This window comes from Pseudonaja textilis, chromosome 9 (assembly GCF_049901715.1).
Source record: "Pseudonaja textilis isolate UNSWEBS1 chromosome 9, rPseTex1.2, whole genome shotgun sequence".
NCBI lineage: Eukaryota > Metazoa > Chordata > Lepidosauria > Squamata > Elapidae > Pseudonaja > Pseudonaja textilis.
This window is the reverse complement of record NC_141998.1, coordinates 7,994,107-8,013,923: the sequence shown is the minus strand read 5'-3', so window position 1 is coordinate 8,013,923 and position 19,817 is coordinate 7,994,107. Positions and strand designations below refer to the sequence as shown.

Genomic DNA, 19,817 nt, shown 5'->3' with positions numbered 1-19,817 from the left:
TATGGTGTAGCAAAACCCAACAGTTTGGAAGTTAGGTAACATGGCTAACTCAGGCTTAGCACAATGTCTGAACCCACACGCTATTTCCAAGAACAAATTCAACCCAGACTTGTATCCATTTTCTACTAGCCATTGTTCTGACCCGACTGGGTCCCAAAAGAGCAAACACAGACAAAGGCAGCACCCCCCACCTTTTAAGGTTTAATAACAAATTCTGTTCCTTTACAGATAAAAGGCTGCTTTCCACTAATTAGCTCCAACAAGAAAGAGCCTTGCCAAGGTATTCAGCAGTGCTGCCAAAAGCCCAGAGATAAGAACTAATTAACAAGATTCTCCAAATACAAACTAAGATGTCCGCAAGTTGAGCTTCAGAGCTTCTTTGCTGTCTGCAAAGAACGCTTTTCCAAACCTGGCTTTTCTCCCCTTGAGGGAGGGGCCATTACCTTGCAGCCTTACTCCCGAGTTGCCTGTGCTGCTGTAATTGTTCTTTCCTCCAAGTGATTCTTCGTGCATGTGCACTTAGCATAGGCTCCTCGGGAACCTCCTTGTCACTGCTGCCAGCTCCCACAATCTCTGAAGGCAGCAGTCCACTCCCTGATGGTCCTGGCCCCTCATCAGAGTCCTCGCTCTCCTCAGCCATCCATACCTGCTGCTGGCTAACCACAACCGCCACATAACAGTTAAAACTTCCCCCAGTTGATCATGTGCTATCCTTACTAAATTCTATTTAATAACAACAACAAAAAGGCTATTTAAATATTTTTTTTCCAAGTCAATTAAGAACCTCCTGACCTGCAATACATTTAACCTGCTAATCTTGGAAGTTTGCGATTCAGTGCTGTGCAAAACCATTTTGCATGACTGGCCAGCCAGACTTGCTCAACAGTAAGCTGGGCAGTATAAAAATTAAAAAAACAAATAATATCAGGATCTGTTTCCACTTGGCTTTAAGCTTAGTTAAGGAACAAAGACAGTTTTGCATCTCTCCAGAGCAGAGGTGGTATTCAGCAGGTTCTGACCAGTTCTGGAGAACCGGTAGCAGAAATTTTGAGTAGTTCGGAGAACCGGCAAATACCACCTCTGACTGGCCCTGCCCCCATCTCTCCTCTGCCTCCCATCAAGTCCCAGCTGATTGGCTGGGTCATCTTTTGTTGCCTTGCGCAGGAGGACAGAGCTGGAAAGCAGGTTAGTGGGGTGGGGAGCAGTGATGGGATTCAATTTTTTTTTACTACCGGTTCTGTAGGCGTGGCTTGGTAGTGGCATGGCATGGCTTGGTGACGTGGCTTGGTAGGTGTGGCTTGGTGGGCATGGCAGAGGAAGGATACTGCAAAATCCCCATTCCCTCCCCACTCCACTAACCTGCTTTCCAGCTCCATTCTCCTGTTCAGGGCAACCAAAGAAGACCCAGCCAATCAGCTGGGACTCAATGGGAGGCAGAGAATAGATGGGGCAGGGCCAGTCAGAGGTGGCATTGGCCAGTTCTCCAAACTGCTCAAAATTTCTGCTACTGGTTCTCCAGAACTGGTCAGAACCTGCTGGATACCACCTCTGGTGGGGAGGGAATGGGATTTTGCAGTAACCTTCCCCCTGAAGTGGGGTGGGAATGGAGATCTTGCAGCATTCTTCCTCTGCCGCACTCACCAAGTCACAGCCACAGAACCAGTAGTAATTTTTTTAAAATCCCACCACTGCTCCAGAGGATAGGAAGAATATGTTCTGGTTGGTTCTGCTGGAATCTCAGTGGCTTTTGGTTGTCTAGTTGGAATGGAACTTGAAGAACTAAAAGAGGCTGTTTCTTATGGCTGTTTGGGGGGGACATGGTTTCATAAGATGCTATCAAGGGAATCTCTTATATGCCCTCACATGGCTCTGATACGCTGAAAGTTCCAGCTTGTCCCCCCTGCCTTTTAACGCGTATGCAAAAGCACCAAGAGACATTATTAGGAGGTGGGGATTTGATGCCCACAAAATGCTGGTCCTACCTAGCTCACTCCATCAGACATTTCCAAGTCAATGTCTGATGTCAGAAATGGACTAGCTGAGGACAAACAAATGGAAATTTAATCCAGACAAAACGGTGGTGCATTTTTGTCAGTCAAAAGGCTGCTGAGAGAATAAGGAATTCAAGCTGCAGTGGATGGCATGATGCTTTCTTTGAAGACTATTCAAAGTATTTTCTGGCTATTCTGGGTACTTTGCTCTGAATCTGAAGGTCCAGGGTTGATGATGGGTGATAATGTATTTGCAGTTAAAACTAGTGCATCCTTTCCTGGATTATGTCAAATGAAATCACAGTAACATGTATGCCTTAAGTCTCCCATTTGCTATAATTTTTCTTATTGATTTTTTTTTTGGTGTGTCTATGTAGCACAATTAGAATTTTAAAGCTATGTAATGGTTGCTCTCGTTTTATCTGTATTTTGTTGTCAGTGTCCCAGGGCACTATTGTTATTGAAAAGGAGAGTTACAAGTTTAAAAATTGACTACCAAGTTAAAGATTTCTGGTTGGCTAGAAGCAGAGAGAACAAGTTATTGGCCTTAGCTGTCTGCAATCTAAACTTCAACCAAAATGAAACACAATTTTGGGGAAATTATTTCTTACCTCATTAGTGCTTCTATTTTTTCAGTGCTCACAATCTACTCATATGTAGTTTCAATAAAATTGATTCTCAAGTGAAGCATGCTTAAATCGTCTGTTTTAAATTAGTGCAATGATATCAGAGGAAGTCTGATGAAAACACACAAAATAGATGCCAGTGAAAAGATTAGTTCTCCTTTAAAATGAACTCAACTTCTGGTGATTCGAGGAATGTATTTAAGTAGGTTTCTACATACTGATAAAGAAGAATATTTGTAGCTCAGCGTTGAAATGAAAGGTCCTTGGTGCTCTCTGAGCTTGGTTCTTTTCTTGCAGACATTTCATTACCAAACTAGGTAACATCATCAGTGTTTAGGCAACAAAACATCTTCAAGAAAACAATGAAGCTCAGAGAGCACCAAGGGCCCCAGGTTTCTATGTAACAGAAACAGTATTCCATCTCCTTTCAGAATATTGTTTTTCAGCTTCCTCCCAGTATAAACTTACTTAACCTCGAGATTTCTCTCATCCAGGTAGTAATCAGATCCAATTTTTCCAAATATCCAAATCAGCATTTAATTGCTGCTATGTAACTTGATATCAAATCCCTTTGGAGAGTAAAACCCATCTTTAAATCATTTTCACTGAGCTTAAATTAGTGTTTTGTTTTTTAAGAGGTAGCAAACAAAAAAAAGTTTGTTAAGTCTTTGCTAGACTTAAACAAACCTATTTTGTTTTAAATGCCCCTCCAAAACTGAAAAATAGGGGGGAGGAACAGAAAGAAATTGGCCAAAAAAGGAGGCATAATTATTTTGATGTTATTCTATTTGAAAACTGAATGAAATAAAATGCAGCTGTTGGCTGGAAAATGTGGTGGTAAATATGATACTTCATGGGTTCAAGATTTAGCTCTATGAAATTAGCAATTTGTGCTTTCTTTAGAACAATATTCATATTTTGTATTTTACTTGTTGACTTCTTGAGAATGTTGGCCCAGTTTTAGAAACAGAGATTGCTTTTCCTAAGGAATACTGCAACATAAGCATTATTTTATAGGATGGATAGAAAACAAGGAGGGAAGAAAATTTGGAAAGCATCATTTTTCTTAGAATAATACCAAACTGAGGCGGGCATTTTGCCCTCACAGATTTATGATTATATGACAGGCTGCACAAATGCTATTCCCTCTGTCTGTTTCAGTTTTATATTTGTCCAGATAAACCTGTGTTTAAAGCTGGCTGGTATAAGACCTTAACTTTATAATTACAAAAATATTTTTTTTTAGCTGGAAGATACCTTGGTTTATAAATCAGTTAAGAAACATGATAGTTTTCTGATAACCCTTCTCATGAGATACAACAACTTGGTAAAACCAATAAGACAACTAGATTTGAATCATTAATCACCTTACTTGGATAGAATTCATAATTATTAATTTGTTTATTTTTATTTTTTTACATTGTTACAGAACTTAGTTTTGGGCTTAAATCTAAAAAAATGCCCAAAATGAAATTAATCTTGACATTATTCTTTGGCACTACAATCGGATGTTATTATGAGAAGATTTCAACCCGTGCATCAATTTTTAAAGCTGATAGTTTAGTCTGCATTAGTATAACAGGATATCAAAATTTAACGCACCATGCTTGCTGCTAAAAGCGGATGCCCGTTGTCTTGGAATGACAGACCGTTCTTATCAACCTTCCTTGGAAAATAAACATCTTTTTGATTTGACGTATAGTACGGTTTGACTGTTCTGCTTGGATGCAGACAAGTGTATCCAGAATCCGTACATCTTTCTCCTGGTGACAGATGCAAGCCTAGGAAGAATGTTGTCTAAATATTTATGCAGATGCACTGATGTGTCACTGGTAGAAAAAGGAAAATCTCTGTTTCACAATAATTAGCGTTCTCATTTAGCATTTTCATGGCGGAGCCGAGCTGTTTGCGTTATTGATGGCTGCCTCTAAGTCAGCTCCTGCTCTCTGATGTCCCTCTGATTCTAAATGAAACTCCCATCTGAACAAAACTAGGTAGCATGGAGACACGAGGTACTCTGGGCAGCAATGCTTTCTTCACAGAGCAGAATATTGATGCGGGCACTTGGTTTGTCAGATGGATATAAATAAAAATAAGGCATCTCTCCTGGAATAATCCTTTCCCCCTTTTTTAATGCCAAGTATTTGCAAGATGCGAACGGTACTTCGTTCAGCTGTTGCCAGAAGCCTCTCTGCCCTTGGTGCTTGGGGGTGGGTGGGTGAAAAGGTATTATAATGTGAACAGAAGTAGTCTCGAGGCCTACAGCTGGCTAATAACAGAGTTGCATTGAGCGCAAGTGAGACCCACAGCTGTGACTTTTGCCACGAGGCTCAGACTAGACAGCAGCAGACAGGATCGGCTGAGCCAGTCAGCCAGCGAGCTTTAGGTCTTTATTGGCCAGATGGTGTGAATTTAGACACTTTTGTTATGCAATGCCAGGGAGGAGTTGAGGAGAAGAAAACAAAACAAAGGCCACCATGCTGGGGGCTTATTTCAGTTTGAAATTAGAGACAGATTTTTTTTTTTTTAAGTTGAAAGCTGAATTTTAAAACCTTTTTTTGGAAGGGGAAGAGAAAAGATGTAAAACTTTCTTTGAGCAACGGAGATTTCTGGGACATCCTGATTCTTCACATTATACTTTGTGTAGTCCTGGTCATTTGTATAATAGCTCGCTGTTAAAACACAATATTAGACTGTGCAAAAAAAACCACAAGGAATTTATTAATATTTATTTATTTATTTGATTTGATTTGATTTGATTTGTCAATCGCTTACAAGATAATAGGTATAAGTATAAACATGAGTAAGAATACAGAAAATAGGTATGATTAAATGGGGACAATAGGACAGGGATGGGAGGCATGATGGTGCACTTATTTTAATAAATAATATTTATTATTTATAATAAAAATATTTGTTTTAATAAAGCAAAAGGCTGACATGAGGTTCATAATCCAGATAGAGATTGGTCTAGTGAAGGTGTCCATTAAATCTTCATCTGGAATCTGGGTCACCTTCTCCAAGCTTGCAACTTGCAGCAGCTAAGATTAGAAATGAAGAAAAGAGAAACTGTTTTGTACTGGCTGGATTTATATATTCACAAACATATGGATTTGTATCAGCCATGATTTACTAACTACGCCTGAACAGACTAGAGTGATGTAATACCTAGCCACAATTTATGTTTTCCAAAGAACAGATCACACCTTCAAGGTAGCAGTGGTTTGCTTAGCCATGCTTCATAATGGGCCAGTCATCACAACACAACACAACAAACCTAAGATAAGCAAACTAGATTATGCCTTAGCTCAATGCGGGCAGCCTGTCTGAAGCTTATAAAGATGTATGAGTTCATTGCTAATTCATTGGTAAGAGTAGCTGGCTAAGGGATTCCAGAATTTCATGATGGGTTTTTTGCAATCTTTCCTGCAATACCAAGGATTGAACCCTGGCATGCAAAGCATAGTTTATGTCCTGATGAAAGAAGACACCATGTACCACAAAGCCCAGACACAAATCATATGAGGCTCACAACTCTTTGAGAAGATGGGCAGTCAAAAATGTAAATAAATAAATAAATAAGCTTTCCATGCAATATGGCCGAGCCATGCCAATGCAAGGCTCGAACCTGGCAAGGATTAAGAAAGAAAACTAATATAACCCTCATCTATACTCACAATTGAAAGCAAATGTATGTGTCCCAGAATCATGTTGGATTCAATCTGGGTCGGTCACCAGGACAAGAGGTTTTGTCTTCTGAGCTTTCAGACTTGTGCTGGAGCCGATTCTCAGGAAAACTTCTCTCAGGCTAGAGACAAGATTGTTGGATGAGCAGGCACAAAAACAGCCAGGAAGGTGATTGAAGCCTGGGAAACAGGCCCTTCGTCAGTCAACAGGAGATGTGGATTTACCACCAGCCTATTGAGTTCTTAGAAGGCAAATGCTGGACAGCAGAAAGGAAGGACAGCCATCAACACATGTTGATCAACATCTAAAAGTCACTCACAACAGACGCTATAAATACCACACACAGAACAGCACACACTCTGCTAGAGGGAAGTTCCCTGAAGATGGGCTCCAGCACAAGTCTGAAAGCTCAGAAGACAAAAACCTCTGGTCTTGAGTCCCACCCAGATTGGATTCTCATCTATACTCTTTCCTGATAGAAGAAAAGTTTCATTGAATAAACCCAACCCATGGAAAGCATTTCATTTTTATTTTATTTTATATTATTTTATTTTTTATTTTATTTTATTATTAATTTTTTCCCAACTGCCCATCTTCCTCACACAGTTGTAAGCCTGGTATGATCTGTGTCTGGGCTTCGTGATACTCTTATAGTACGGCGGGTCAAATTTGTCAACTTTCAATTTCCAAACATTAGGGGTGATCAAAAGTTGTGCCTTGGGGATTGTAAAGATATTTTGGTTACTTTCATATAATTTAGATGCACTTGGTAAGAAGCTACATCAATATGATAACTTTTTAACCTTTCGTTTGCTTCCTTTGGGACCTAAACTATGCTTTGCATGGTAACGTTTCAATCCCCAGCAATGCAGGGTTTGAGTACCCAGCCTTTGTGATTTTGTAAGCCATGGTTTTTAATTTAGTCTACCCTGTTCAAGTTGGCTTTCATAATCTAGAGCCATAAGATGGTGGAATAGGCTTAGGTTGACCATCACTCATTATGTCCAAGCAGAAGGTTGAACCGTCCCATAGGCCATCTGGTGAACATTGTTCCCATTATAATATTGAGTACTGTAAATTATGGTAATTATTTATACATGCACATATTTAATGATAGTTGGAATCCCTAACCATTTCTGATTGTTAGGTCCATTTGGAATATAGCAAACCTGTTTTGACTCCTTTAACAAGTTTTTCATTGCTTCATGATAGATGAGACCAGGAAACCAGAGATATGAATGTTAATGCCACTTTTACTGGAAGGTTACAGTAAAATAAATTTACAAGTCTAAATATGTTTCCCCACCACCTATATCTTTATGATAACTGAGGAAGGTCAAGTCTGAGGTGTGTCTTAAATTACTTTTCTGCCCTAGATTCAGATTTATTTTATCTGACTGTTGTCTTGGTTGTGTCTCTTCCTTCTGTTTCTCACGGTTATTCCTATTGCCAGTTACATTTCTAGAAGGATTGCCCATTTATATAAAAGAGCTGATATACGAGGTGTAACCAATCACCTGCCCTCAATTTCCCAAAATGTTATACGTTTTGGGAATGACCCTCTCAAGTTACTGTTGACTGTCCCAGCTTGTCCTGTTTCTGGTCATGTCAATTAATGAGTTGCAATGATTATCCTTTAAATTTCTAAGAAGAGTTAGTAGGAATTCTAAGGATTCCGAGTTATTCTTCTTTCTTTAAAAAAAATAATAATTAAAAATTCAGCTGTGGTAGGAGTTGGCATGCGCTAAGTGAGGTATCTGTATTCTCAGGCTTAGAGGTTGTATTCAGTCAATACATTAAGTTGGGTAACTTTAACTTTTTTTTAAAGCCTCACTGTATTACACAAATCCAACTAGCGGTAATTAATTTATAATTTAATGTATGGTCCAAATTCAGAATATATAGAAGCACATGAAAATATAATTATCTGGCATTTATTCATGTATTTAATGTCTAATTTCTTGGAGTTTAGTATGTAAATGCCTAGGTTAAATTCTACTCCTTCAGCAATAATATCAGTTTTGCTGGAGATTGGCATCTTCTCTGTTATTCTTTAGCACAGGGGTATTAAACACAAGGCCCCTGGGCTAGATCCAACCAGCGATGTGGTCAGATCTGGCTGTGGAGCCGTCCTGGAAAGTGTAAGGGGCCAACCTGCGTAGCTTTGGCCTGGTTTACCCAATGCAAAGAGGAAACATGCCAGCAGTTTGGGGAGTGGCGTCAAGCTGGCTATGCCCACTCAGTTGGCCATGCCCACCCAGTCGGCCACATCCACCTGGCCCCTGAAATTGAGTTTGACACCCCTGGTTTAGCACCACCACTGTGCATGTGTAGGAAGCAGTGTTGAAGTTGCTCTTTAGCAGAAGCCTAGTATCTGTGACATTCCCCAGTTATTGTGGTTTGCGCACTTTTATCAGTTTTTAAAAAAATCATTAGCATGAACCACCCAATGCCTTTAAATTAAGGTACGTGAGTATAAAACCCCCCAGAAACAATTATGTAGCACCATATATTATAATGACTGAATTCTTTTCCTTTTGTGCTATTTCCTCGCCAGTCGTTGCTGTGAAAAGAAGAGCTGTGGAAATCGTAACGAGACTCCCTCAGACCCCGTGATCATTGATAGGTAGGAGATACAACTTCAATTCTTTTTTAAAGAAAGCCATCAAAATGTCCTACTTGTTGTATTCCTCCCAGCTGGACAAATTAAACCATCTTGATATTGTATGTCAAATATTGTTAATGCCAGTGCAATGCCATATTTTTGCAAAGTATTCTCAAAATGTCTGGACTTTCTTTAGAGGAATGTCTGCATATTATTGCTGAGGTTGCTGATGGTCTTGTTGTTACATAAGATTCCCCAGTTGCCTGTTTAAGCTTGCCAAAATATTCATTTCATGAAAGTATCACAAATGTTCTCCATTAAATGAAAGATGGTATCCAGAGGAAATTGTCTATCAGAATAGTCCTGCTATTTCATATGTGCTGTATCGTTGAATAATGAAGTTGCAGTCATGTTCTTGTGGAAAACTTGTTAGTCAAGTTTAAAATCCTCAATATCTAGCTATAATAGCTTTTGCATAAATTATTGCATATTCACGTTTGTTGATACTCGAAATCAGACTTTTTTGCACTGGGAAAATGCAGTACTAAGATAAAAACAGAGAATGGTTTTTCATGTTTTGCTCTTACTTGAGGCATGGTAGGTAAGAGAAATTTGAAACTATTGAAGCCCCAAATTGTGTGTGCATGGTTTTAGAAACCTACCACAGGTTAAAGAATGAAATGGTGTAGCACAAGCAGAATAAATGCATATGAACTGTTGGTGTTTGTAATTCTCTTTTCAAAAGTTTCGTAGAAAATGGTGTACACTTGGAGGAGATGTTTAGAGACAAATATTCTATAAATGATTTGGAGAAAGTTTCCTCTGGAATTTCATCCCTGATTAAAAACAGCATACAAAAGAAAACAACTGCCCAATACCATAGTTTTGTATAAATCATGCATTTGTTTTCCAGAGGGCAGGAAAGTGTGTCATCAGCTGGAAAATCGATGGAGAGCCTCAGAAACTCAATCTAAACTGAGATTTGATTTCTTTCTAAATTTATGTGTTCATTTGCAAGCTTCTTTCCTTCTATTTTCATACTTGTTTGAAACCCGCCCTGAAAAGTAGTTTGCACATATCATCTAGCTTGTGTTTGCCATTCACAGTTTTTCAAACAATTACCCAATGTATTCTATTTGTAGACTTGTTCATAACTATCAACTTGGCTTGTCTGAAATATTCATTGTCATAATATTGTGGGAGAAATTTAGATTGCCTAAAATTGTCAAATCGTGTGATATTAAACGAAAAGTCCTCTTCAGCTCACAGTTTGGGCCAGATGTATTAAAATCACATATAACTTCTGGATTATGAGCCTTGGAGGGTGCTTTTAGATAACCCTAAATTTATTTATTTATTCATGAAATTTATATGGCCATCCATCTTGTGAAAAAGTGGCTCTGGATGGCCTAAATAAGATTATAAAACAACCTATTTTTTTTTAATTGAAAGGTTAAGAGAGGACAGTGGATTTTAACAATAATGGAGTCTCACTATTTCTTTATAAATAATGAAAGATCATCACTGTGATGGAAAAAAGCAATCAAGACTTGCCAGCTAATTATCATCTTATCAACTTCTTAAGCATAATAAGTCAGCTTTATGCCAACCACTTACATAATAAATTGTCCAATTGGGTCAGTTCAGGGTATATTTGGCAAGTAAATAGGCAGGTTTTAGAGCTGGGTACCCTTAGACCACATCCTTTTGTCAGACCACAATATTTATGTGAGCCAGGTTCTGTATGACGTATCACATTCATCGACTTCAGGGCTACACTTGCCCTCATTTCCAGAATAAAGTTATGGGTAAATGCATGCATGCTACAAAATATAGTTAATCCTGTTAATGCTCAGACTCCATGGGAGCTTCAGAATAAAAGTTTGTTGCAGCACGGAAAGCAGCTATATTAAAGAAATTTCAAATTAAAGAAGAGTAAGACAGGAATGCATTTAGCCTCCCACATTTTTCCATTTGCAGATAACCCCTCTTGTAGCCAAAAATAAATAATTTGGAGCATCACCCCCGACTCTAAAGTAGCTAATAAACACATTGTAATCTTATTGCATACAGATAATGTAATGCTTCAATCATAAGCAGCGGCTGGAGAATCCTAGCCACTTTTTTCCCCTCAAGAAAGCACTTGAGATTATATTAAAATTAAGTTCTTAATAAAGATCTTAGCAAAGTGACCTAAAATACAGGACTGGGGGGGGGGGGGGATCAGGCAATGCCATAAAGCATGACTTTTTCCAGGTGCCTTCAAGCACAAAGCCACCAACATTTTGTACAGTGGTACCTCTGTACACATCATTCATTAGTTCTAGTAGGTGTCATGCCCCTGTCGGAATTTGATTTTGAGGGAGAGGCCGAGCAGCTGACAGGGAGTGGGAGTGTGGCTCCATTGGCTGTGGAAGAAATTGGGGAAGGGCAAAGTCTGGCTGGGCAGAGCAGGGGGAGGTAGACCAAGGGAGAGAGAATTCAGAGGAAGATCCAGGCTCACCTGATCTTCATCCTAGGACATGCAAGGAAGAATGGAGAAGGGAGCAATGTGAGTTGCATGGCTTACAGGGGAGGAAAGGGCCCTGATTCCCTTCATTAGCTGAAGCTGGGAATACAGTGTTTAAAAAGGGATGTTGCGCACACAGCAAACTGTTGAGAGCAAATCGTGAATTATTGTCAAGGCTTATCTAAGTTCCTGGCATCTTCTCAACTGTGTGTAGTTTGCTGGTCTTTCAAGTCTGCAATTCCTTCTCCTGCCCTGTGAAGTTAATTGCTGCAGCATGGTTTGTGTGGATTTTTATTTACAGTTTGTATGTACTTTGTTTTTGGACTGAATTTCCTTCACTTAAAGACTATTTTTGGGAGAGTTTGTTCTCCAGCCGAAGGTAACCTGGACATTGGGGGCAAAGTTGGAGGTACTAAAGGGACTGTTCTTACTTATGTGACTTTGCTGCCTTTGTGCCATGCTCTGAGTCATCACAGTAGGTGTGACAACTACTAAAAAGGACGAGTCCCAAGCAAACGATGTGACTTACCACATGACTTTTTGTTTCAGCTGGGAAGAACTTTTTGTCTGTCCCTTTTCCTATGTTAGTGACTTTTCCAGCATGGCCAACCTCCTGTCTGCCCTCTGTGGCCATCTCCCTCCTTTTGAGGAGACCTTCCCAGCATGGCCGATTCCTGTCCATTCTCCACAGCCATCCTCCTCTTCCTATCACAGTGCATAGAATACTAAACTAACACCAAGTATTGGGACAATGTTTTTGTGTCAAAATGCGCTGAGTACCAAATTTGATGGGGTTTTGAAGCAGTCAAGTACTGAGGTACCACTGTAACTAAAAATGCATTTCTATTTTGTTCTATTATTATTTTCCACTCTATTTCATATTTTCTCCTCTCCTCTCCTCTCCTCTCCTCTCCTCTCCTCATATTGCAGCAGAATAATCTTTCCACTTCACCACAGGGACATACACAGTATTCCAGGAGTGCTAAAGTAACATCTGACTAAGGCATGTATATAACTTCTGAGGATGGGCTATAATCAAATCCTCACAGACTTACAATGTCAACTGGGGACCAGAATTTCCATTACTAACAAGACGGTTGTTATGTGAGTGATGCCTGATTTTATGACCTTTTTTGGCATAGTTGTTAAGCAAATCACTGTCATTGTTAAATGAATCAGGTGGTCATTAAGCAAATCCCCCATTAATTTTGGGGGGTGTTGATCACAAATGTTGATCCTATGATCCTGGGATTCTGCAATCATTGTAAATACCTGCTGGTTGCCAACTGGCCAAATTTTGACCACATGACTGTGGAGAAGCTGCCACAGTTCTAAGTGTGAGGATCGCTTGTAAGTTCCTTTTTTCAGTGTTGTTGTAACCTCTACACAAATATTGCAAGGTGAGGATTACCTGTTACCCCATACAAAAGCAATATACTTGGAAGTCTAATTGGGTCAATCTACCCAACCTCAGATTGTGTTCCTGAATGGTGATGTGATTCCCCTTATTTTATGCTGCAAGACACTTAAAGCAAACAACTCTCTCTGAATTCCAAGGAGCACTAACATTAGCACTTTTCAATATCCTCCTAACAGCTGTTCTCAAGGGCAAATATTAAAAAAACCCTTTACGAGCTAAGATTGTGCCCTTGTGAAGAAGGAACCATTCAATTGCTAGTTCATTCCTGTGATATTTGTTTTTCTATAAGGACATAAGTGTCCACTTTATGACTTCCTATCTGGCAAGACACTCAAAGAATTCAGATTTATTTTATGTACACTTTCTATGATGAGATGAGTATAATAATTCTGTTCCATTGAATGTGGCTAAATTCTGTTATAGTATCCATAAGGCTGTGTGTCCTTTTATTGCCTCAATGATCTAGTTATAATTTTATATTAGCATTTTATTTTATTTGATATAGAAACTAATTATTTTAATTATTTTTGAATCTTGTAGAATTCTAGTCAGTGATTGTAATAACACCTACTTCTAATTATTTCTAAGAATTTAGGAATTCAGTATTCATTTGGAATATTTTGTATTAGTGAATCAATGCAAAGAGACTTTAAATTATTAACTATTTCTTATGATCTTAAGAGGAGATTGACTGAATGAAAGCCATTTCATGTCTATAAAATGCACTAGAGAATATTTTTAAAAGGCGGTTTATCAAAATCATTATGTTGGAAATGTAACTAGTGGATTCTTGTCCATATAATGTTGGCTGGTTCTATTAAGTGTTCTGGGTTGGATGGAAATCCATAAGATTGTTGCTTTGGTTTTACAATTAAAGGATATGGATATACTTCTGAATCTGGAATTTTTCACTATATAGAGACCTATGGATTTTTTAAATGCAAGATAGCATAAAAATGATGGAAAATTGTAGCCCTGGATCATAGATAAAAGTTTGCTTTCTGGTTTTGGCTAATGTAAAGATGATAATTAATATTGTATAGTTTGGTCAAGGTTTAATGAATTGTTTAAGCACTGATTGAAAGATAGTTCTTGTGGGATTTTTTTGTTGCTTTGATTTTGCCTTTTTGTTTTTTCTTCTTTTTTCCATAAATAAAAGAAAGGAAACAAACTTATTCTTTGAAGAAAGGAATGGTAGGAAAGCTGAATGATAACTAAATCTTAATTTGTAATAAATGCTGGCAGAGGAATTCTGGGAGTAGAAGTCCACCCATCTTAAAAGGCTCTGAGAAACATTCTTAAAGATGGTCATCACATATCCAACTTTCAAATGAGCTCAGAAACACCAAGCAAAATTTGAAGTAGAAAAACTGAAGTCTCTTTGAAGTCACATTTTCAGGATGGGTTAGATGACTCTTATGTTTTAAGATGTGTTATGTCATGTTGAAGTGACTAACAGATGTGGTATATCCCACTAGAAGTTATTTTTTTAGATATTTGAATATAATAGAGATTATGTTCATTTCTAGTCTCCTCTCCTGTCTCTTCTAATTGTTCCACCTTTCTCCAACTCTGGCATTTGATGAAGCCCACCTAGTAAGGATCATCCAGTACTGTGAATTAGTGAGCATTGCTTGAGATAGGCTGGTTCCTCTTCTCTTTTCCCAGTTTTATAAAAGTTGACCAGGGAGAGGGTCAGGGAGAATATCTGGTGGGAATGCACAGATTCATCTTCTCAACATGTCTCCCCTTGAAAACTATTCAGAAATTCCTCCGCAGCACAAAATGTTTCCGTAGCATCCGTCATTCCAGGGATGCAGTTGGAGCCCTTCCATTCACCTCTTAATTTTTTTTTTTATCAGAAAGTGTTTCTTCTCAAAAGCCAAGGCCACCGCAATTATAATTTTGGTATTTTATATTTTTTGCATGGGATGCAATAGACAATATTTCGAGATGGTTAATAACATAACTTTATGCCTTTTCAAAAATAAGTCATTTCAATGAGATTTATTCCCACTGAAAAACGTAAGACTCATTAGTCCTGTGGCACTGAAATAAGTTATCCAAAGAAAGTGTTAGCAATCTTCTTATCCTTTGAAAAGGATTTATCCTCACCATTCAAAAAATGGGGACCACTGTACTTCTATTATGTGTATTAGCTACTTAACAGTGGTGGTATTCTACTGGTTTGGCCTGGTTCTGGCGAGCCGGTATCAGCGATGAGCAACAGAGACTGAACCGGTTCTCTCTGCCACTCTGCTGTTGGGTCCACCCGCCCACCTAGGCTCTCATACTCACCTTTATCTGCTGAATTTGAAGCGCAGCTGCTTTGCGTGGCACAGAAGAGTGCCGTGCGGCAGCTGCTAAAACAACCGGGATTGTGCAGGCTTGCAGAAGGCAAGTTAGAATGCCGCTGCGCCTGTGCAAAAGCCTCTGCGCCTGCGCAAAGTGCATGTTTGGCATGCATGTACACGCAAAGTGTGTGCATGCATACAAAGCGCGCCCACCAAGCCACGCCCACCGGTGGCAAAACCAGCGGCAAAAATATTTGAATCCCACTACTGACTACTAAGCTACTCCTAACTTAGATATTTTGGTGGGTTCTAAAATTGTGATTTCATTGAGTAGAGCCTTCCTTTCCCTAGGTTATCCATAGCATTTTTCAAAAACCTACAAATCTATATGTGTTTTTCCTGCTGAGACCGGTCTGTCAGGGCAACCTGGTCTACCCAAATATGGAATGGCAATGGAGCATACTGCTTCCACTTTTGCCTTTCAGCCCCAATCTAGGAGCCTTCACAAGCAGTTGCTTCTCCCTTTAATTCTTTGTTGGTAAATTTAAATTTAACTACACATCTATACTTCAACAAAGTTAACTATCCAGGCTTCCCTATTTTGAGGCACAGATCAGATTTGGAAAAGTGGACATGTCATCCTTATCATCATCATCTCTTTATGGAAGAGGAGGAGCTGTGGTGGGGCAGTGGTTAGAATGCAGTATTGTAGGATGACTCTGCCAACTGCCAGCGGTTCAATCCTGACTGGCTCAAGGTTGACTCAGCCTTCCATCCTTCCAAGATTGGTAAATGAAGACCCAGATTGTTGGGGCCAATATGCTGACTCTGAAAACCACTTAGAGAAGGGCTGGAAAGCAATGTGAACTATATAAGCCTTAGTGCTATTTCTATTTATAAAGAAAATAGTTTTTAGGATACCTAAAGGCAGAATGGGGGAATAAAAGTGAAGAAAAGCTATCTCTTAGAAGCCAGTTAGGATCTCTTCGTTGCTAGATATTTTCCAGCATCGGTCAGGGAAACCAATGCATTACAGGAAGATTATAAGACCAGATGGCTGGGTTTTTTTTAAAGACAATAAAATACAATCCAATGTTATATCAGTTAAACCAAAAGTGTTTGTGCTACTGCAATCCCTTTGAATTCACTGGGCAGAATATCAAATAAAGTTTTCTTGCGCTTGAGGAAGTAGACAGGATTATGCCTCTACTACAATTTCATATAAATCTCCATGAAAGAATAATGATGGCAGTGATTTATTTTGTACTTAAAAACTAAGGGTGGGATAGTAATAAAGATATATTAATTAAAGAATAACATATAAAACACGTAGTAGACACATTAAAAACCTAGGCAGTTCGAACTTTAAAGGAATAATGAAATATTAAACAGATGCCCTTTTGAGAATTGACAGAAGAAACTGGACCCTATAAAACCTATTGGCAAGGTATTCCATACATTAGCATACATTGCCTAGTGTGTGTGTGTGTGTGTGTGTGTGTGTGTGTGTGTGTGTATATATATATATATATATATGCATGGTGGCTCAGGTTAAAAACTCTGAGCTGGAAAATGGATAGCCTGAGTTTGAAACCCAAGCACTGCATGACGGGGTGAGCTCCCATTATTTGCTTCAGCTCCTTCCCACCTAGCAGTTTAAAAGCATGCACAAGGGAGTAGGTAGACAAGTACCACTTTGGTGGAAAGCTAACAGCATTCCATACACCTCAACAATTAATCATGTTGGCCACATAACCACATCTTTGAACAACACTGGTTCCTTTGGTTAAGAAATGGAGATGAGCACTGGCTCCTAGAGGAAGACAAGATTGGACAGGGGAAATTTTACTTTACCTTAGCCCATCTCATTTTTGAGTGACTCTGTACAATATACACCTTACTATAGGTATAATCATATCAAAGTTAAATAATGTAGAACATGAAAACCAAGGGACACGGTATGAATATTCAAGAAAGTTGTTTGATGAAATGCGTAATTGGCAGATGGATCTTAATCATTGGCCATGTTTTGAAATCATGTATCCTAATTACTGTAGCCTTATTATTCATATGATAACCCTACAAAGGTGAGATTATGCAATATATAGTTTAGCAGGGAACAAAATATGAATGGCTGATTTGCTGTTCTGGATTGTCTTCCCCTAACTCATGAAGGACCACCTGTGAAAAGATGTTAGAACAAGCATGTGGAGAAGCAGGACGGGTTTGCTTGAGGAACATTAAGATTAAAAGAGACACAATTAGCAATAGCAAATTAAATCCATATCTTGGTGGACCTTGGTGTAAGCTCAGCCTGAGGGAGGGGTCAAACACATCATCTGTCATGAATCCTTGTGCTGCTCCCACAAGAGATCTAAGCCCAGCCCACCTTGAATTCTTTCTACTCTTATTTCCTGTTAATTTCCCTTGGTGGTTAGTAGTTCAAATTCTTGTAGAGATCTTAAGCTTACAATAAATCATTTGAACTGTCTGGATCTCCTGATTTTTCTGACACTTGACACTTAGTTTTGATTATGGGAAAGAGAAGTCTTTGCTTAATATTTGTAAATCTTTCATTCCTCTAAACTGAGAGCCTCTTACAATGAAGTGAGGTGTTGGACCATGGACAATATTTTGGGCATGACAACTGGGAGGTTAGCAATGTCATTTAGAATTGGAAGTGGATTGATACACCAGTGCCTACTAAAGTTGGTGCTGCTTACCTTTGCTTCCTTGAATTAGTCACTGACAACTAATGATGATTAGTCATATTACAATCATTGTAATATAAGTCAAGATTGTTACTCTTATTTGAATATCATCAAAGAATATCATCTAAAGCCATTAAGCTGTTCCCTCAGAGAATATTTCAAACCTGGAACCTTTTGCTAAAGCAAAATAGGTTCCAAGTAAGACATATACAGTTGCCGTTTAAATAATTAAATATAGGAGAGCTAAGTTCAGAATTCAAACTGAATTCACACATCTTTCTTCAGTTCTGCTCCCCTCTCCAGTTTCTTCCAGAATATTACTTGATGCAATGAGACAAACTACAGAAGAAAGTGTTTTCAGAAAAAGAATCAATGGTAATGCAAATAAAGACGTGGGAGGAGATGATACCTTGTATGCATTGGCCTAAAATCAAGGAATTTGAAGGCACAAGATGCGTCCTTCTTCCAAATTGGACAGTTGATTTGATGAGGGCAACATGATTCTCCTGAAGTGATAACAGTTCAGGTTCATTAGGGCTAAAACATCTAGAATTTCTGGAGCTAGGTTGATAGGAGGATTTTGATAGCTGTAGACCCAAACTTTTTCAAAAGCATTAGATTGTGGAGAAAACTGAATGGTTTTCACTAATAACAGCATTCCAGAATTTCTGTCTGGATTTTCCTCCCATCCCAAGTATTCTAACATTGAGCAGAGGGAACTGACTTCATACATTGCACTATCTTCTCCATTTGCTTTCTTTGATTTTAGGGTATCTTTGATTCTTGGGGACTTAGAATTCCTTATTGCACTGTATGAACCCAAGAGTCGATCATGATTTATTTGATAAATGCTGGTTAAAGAACCAATGGCTTGATGCAATAAGATAACTCAATTGGCGCCTTTTAGTACTGTGAGCACACAGAACTATGACATGTTTGAGCCTGTTCTCTGGAACCTGCTTAGCTGCCTTTTTCTTCTCTCCGCACAGCAAGGACACTCTTACCTGCTGTAGTGTCAGACAATCAAAGTGGCTCCCTGTCTTTTCCATGGCTATCTTCGGGGTCCTGCCACCCCTGCTGCTCTCCCCTCCTGATCTTCCAGTGATCTTCTGACTTTTCCCGTGGAGCAAAAGGCTTTTGTTTGTGGCTCAAGCCTGGCTCGGTGACAAGCGGCTGTTGTGCCATCTGGTGCCGATTAATTTTTTAGTAGCCAGAGATGTTTTTGCAAGGGCTTGGTAAGTTGGAGTGCTTTGTCCTGTCATTTGATAAATGATGGCCTTAGTCTCTTTTAAAGGCTGTTGGTATGCCGTCCTCCTCATCCCCCTCCCTTTCCTTTTTTTCCTTCTTTCCTTTCTTCCTACATACCTACCTACTTGAAGCAATAACCCTGGAAATGGAAACTGCCGGGAACAACAAAAAGGTTAAGTGTTCGCTATCTTACTTGGTTCACTCACTCATCTCATATTCCAGGAGAAAACTCAAAGACGGCACCTTTGATGAAAAGGTAATGGCTCAGAAACCAAAGGAGAAGAATTGTTCCAAGATGTTTCATTAAACAAACAAGCCAAAACAATGACAATCCATAATGCCTTGAACTGCGCACAAGGCCTCAACAATCACTAGATAGTGACTATAAACCTTGCCCTTTTGTAATAGTCATAGTGTGGTAGAATATCTAGAGCAGGGGTGTCCAACCTTGGCAACTTTAAGACTCGTGGACTTCAACTCCCAGAATTCCCCAGCCAGCCATGCTGAAGTCCACGAGTCTTAAAGTTGCCAAGGTTACACACCCGTTCTAGAGATGCATAGATACTGAATGCCATACAAAGACGAACTTTTGTAGCAATCAGTTTTCATCTTGGGCAATGGTATGGATGGAAGATAGATGGAAAGGGTGTCCTCCAACTTACTTACTTCTGTATGGTGAAACGCAATATCCCAGTCCCTTTTTCTTAGCCAAAATGCCTTTTCTTT

The 19,817-nt window shown here is 39.1% G+C and overlaps 1 protein-coding gene across 4 annotated transcripts in view; it reads left to right on the top strand.

The window, feature by feature from the left end:
* The window catches only part of EBF2 (EBF transcription factor 2), a 254,295-nt gene that overhangs the window by 14,852 nt on the left and 219,626 nt on the right, over positions 1-19,817 (top strand). For all 4 annotated transcript variants that reach the window (XM_026714962.2, XM_087938878.1, XM_087938876.1 and 1 more), the window contains exon 6: positions 8,862-8,930. In XM_026714962.2, coding sequence (XP_026570747.1) covers positions 8,862-8,930 — 69 coding nt within the window. The remainder of the gene's footprint in view (positions 1-8,861; positions 8,931-19,817) is intronic.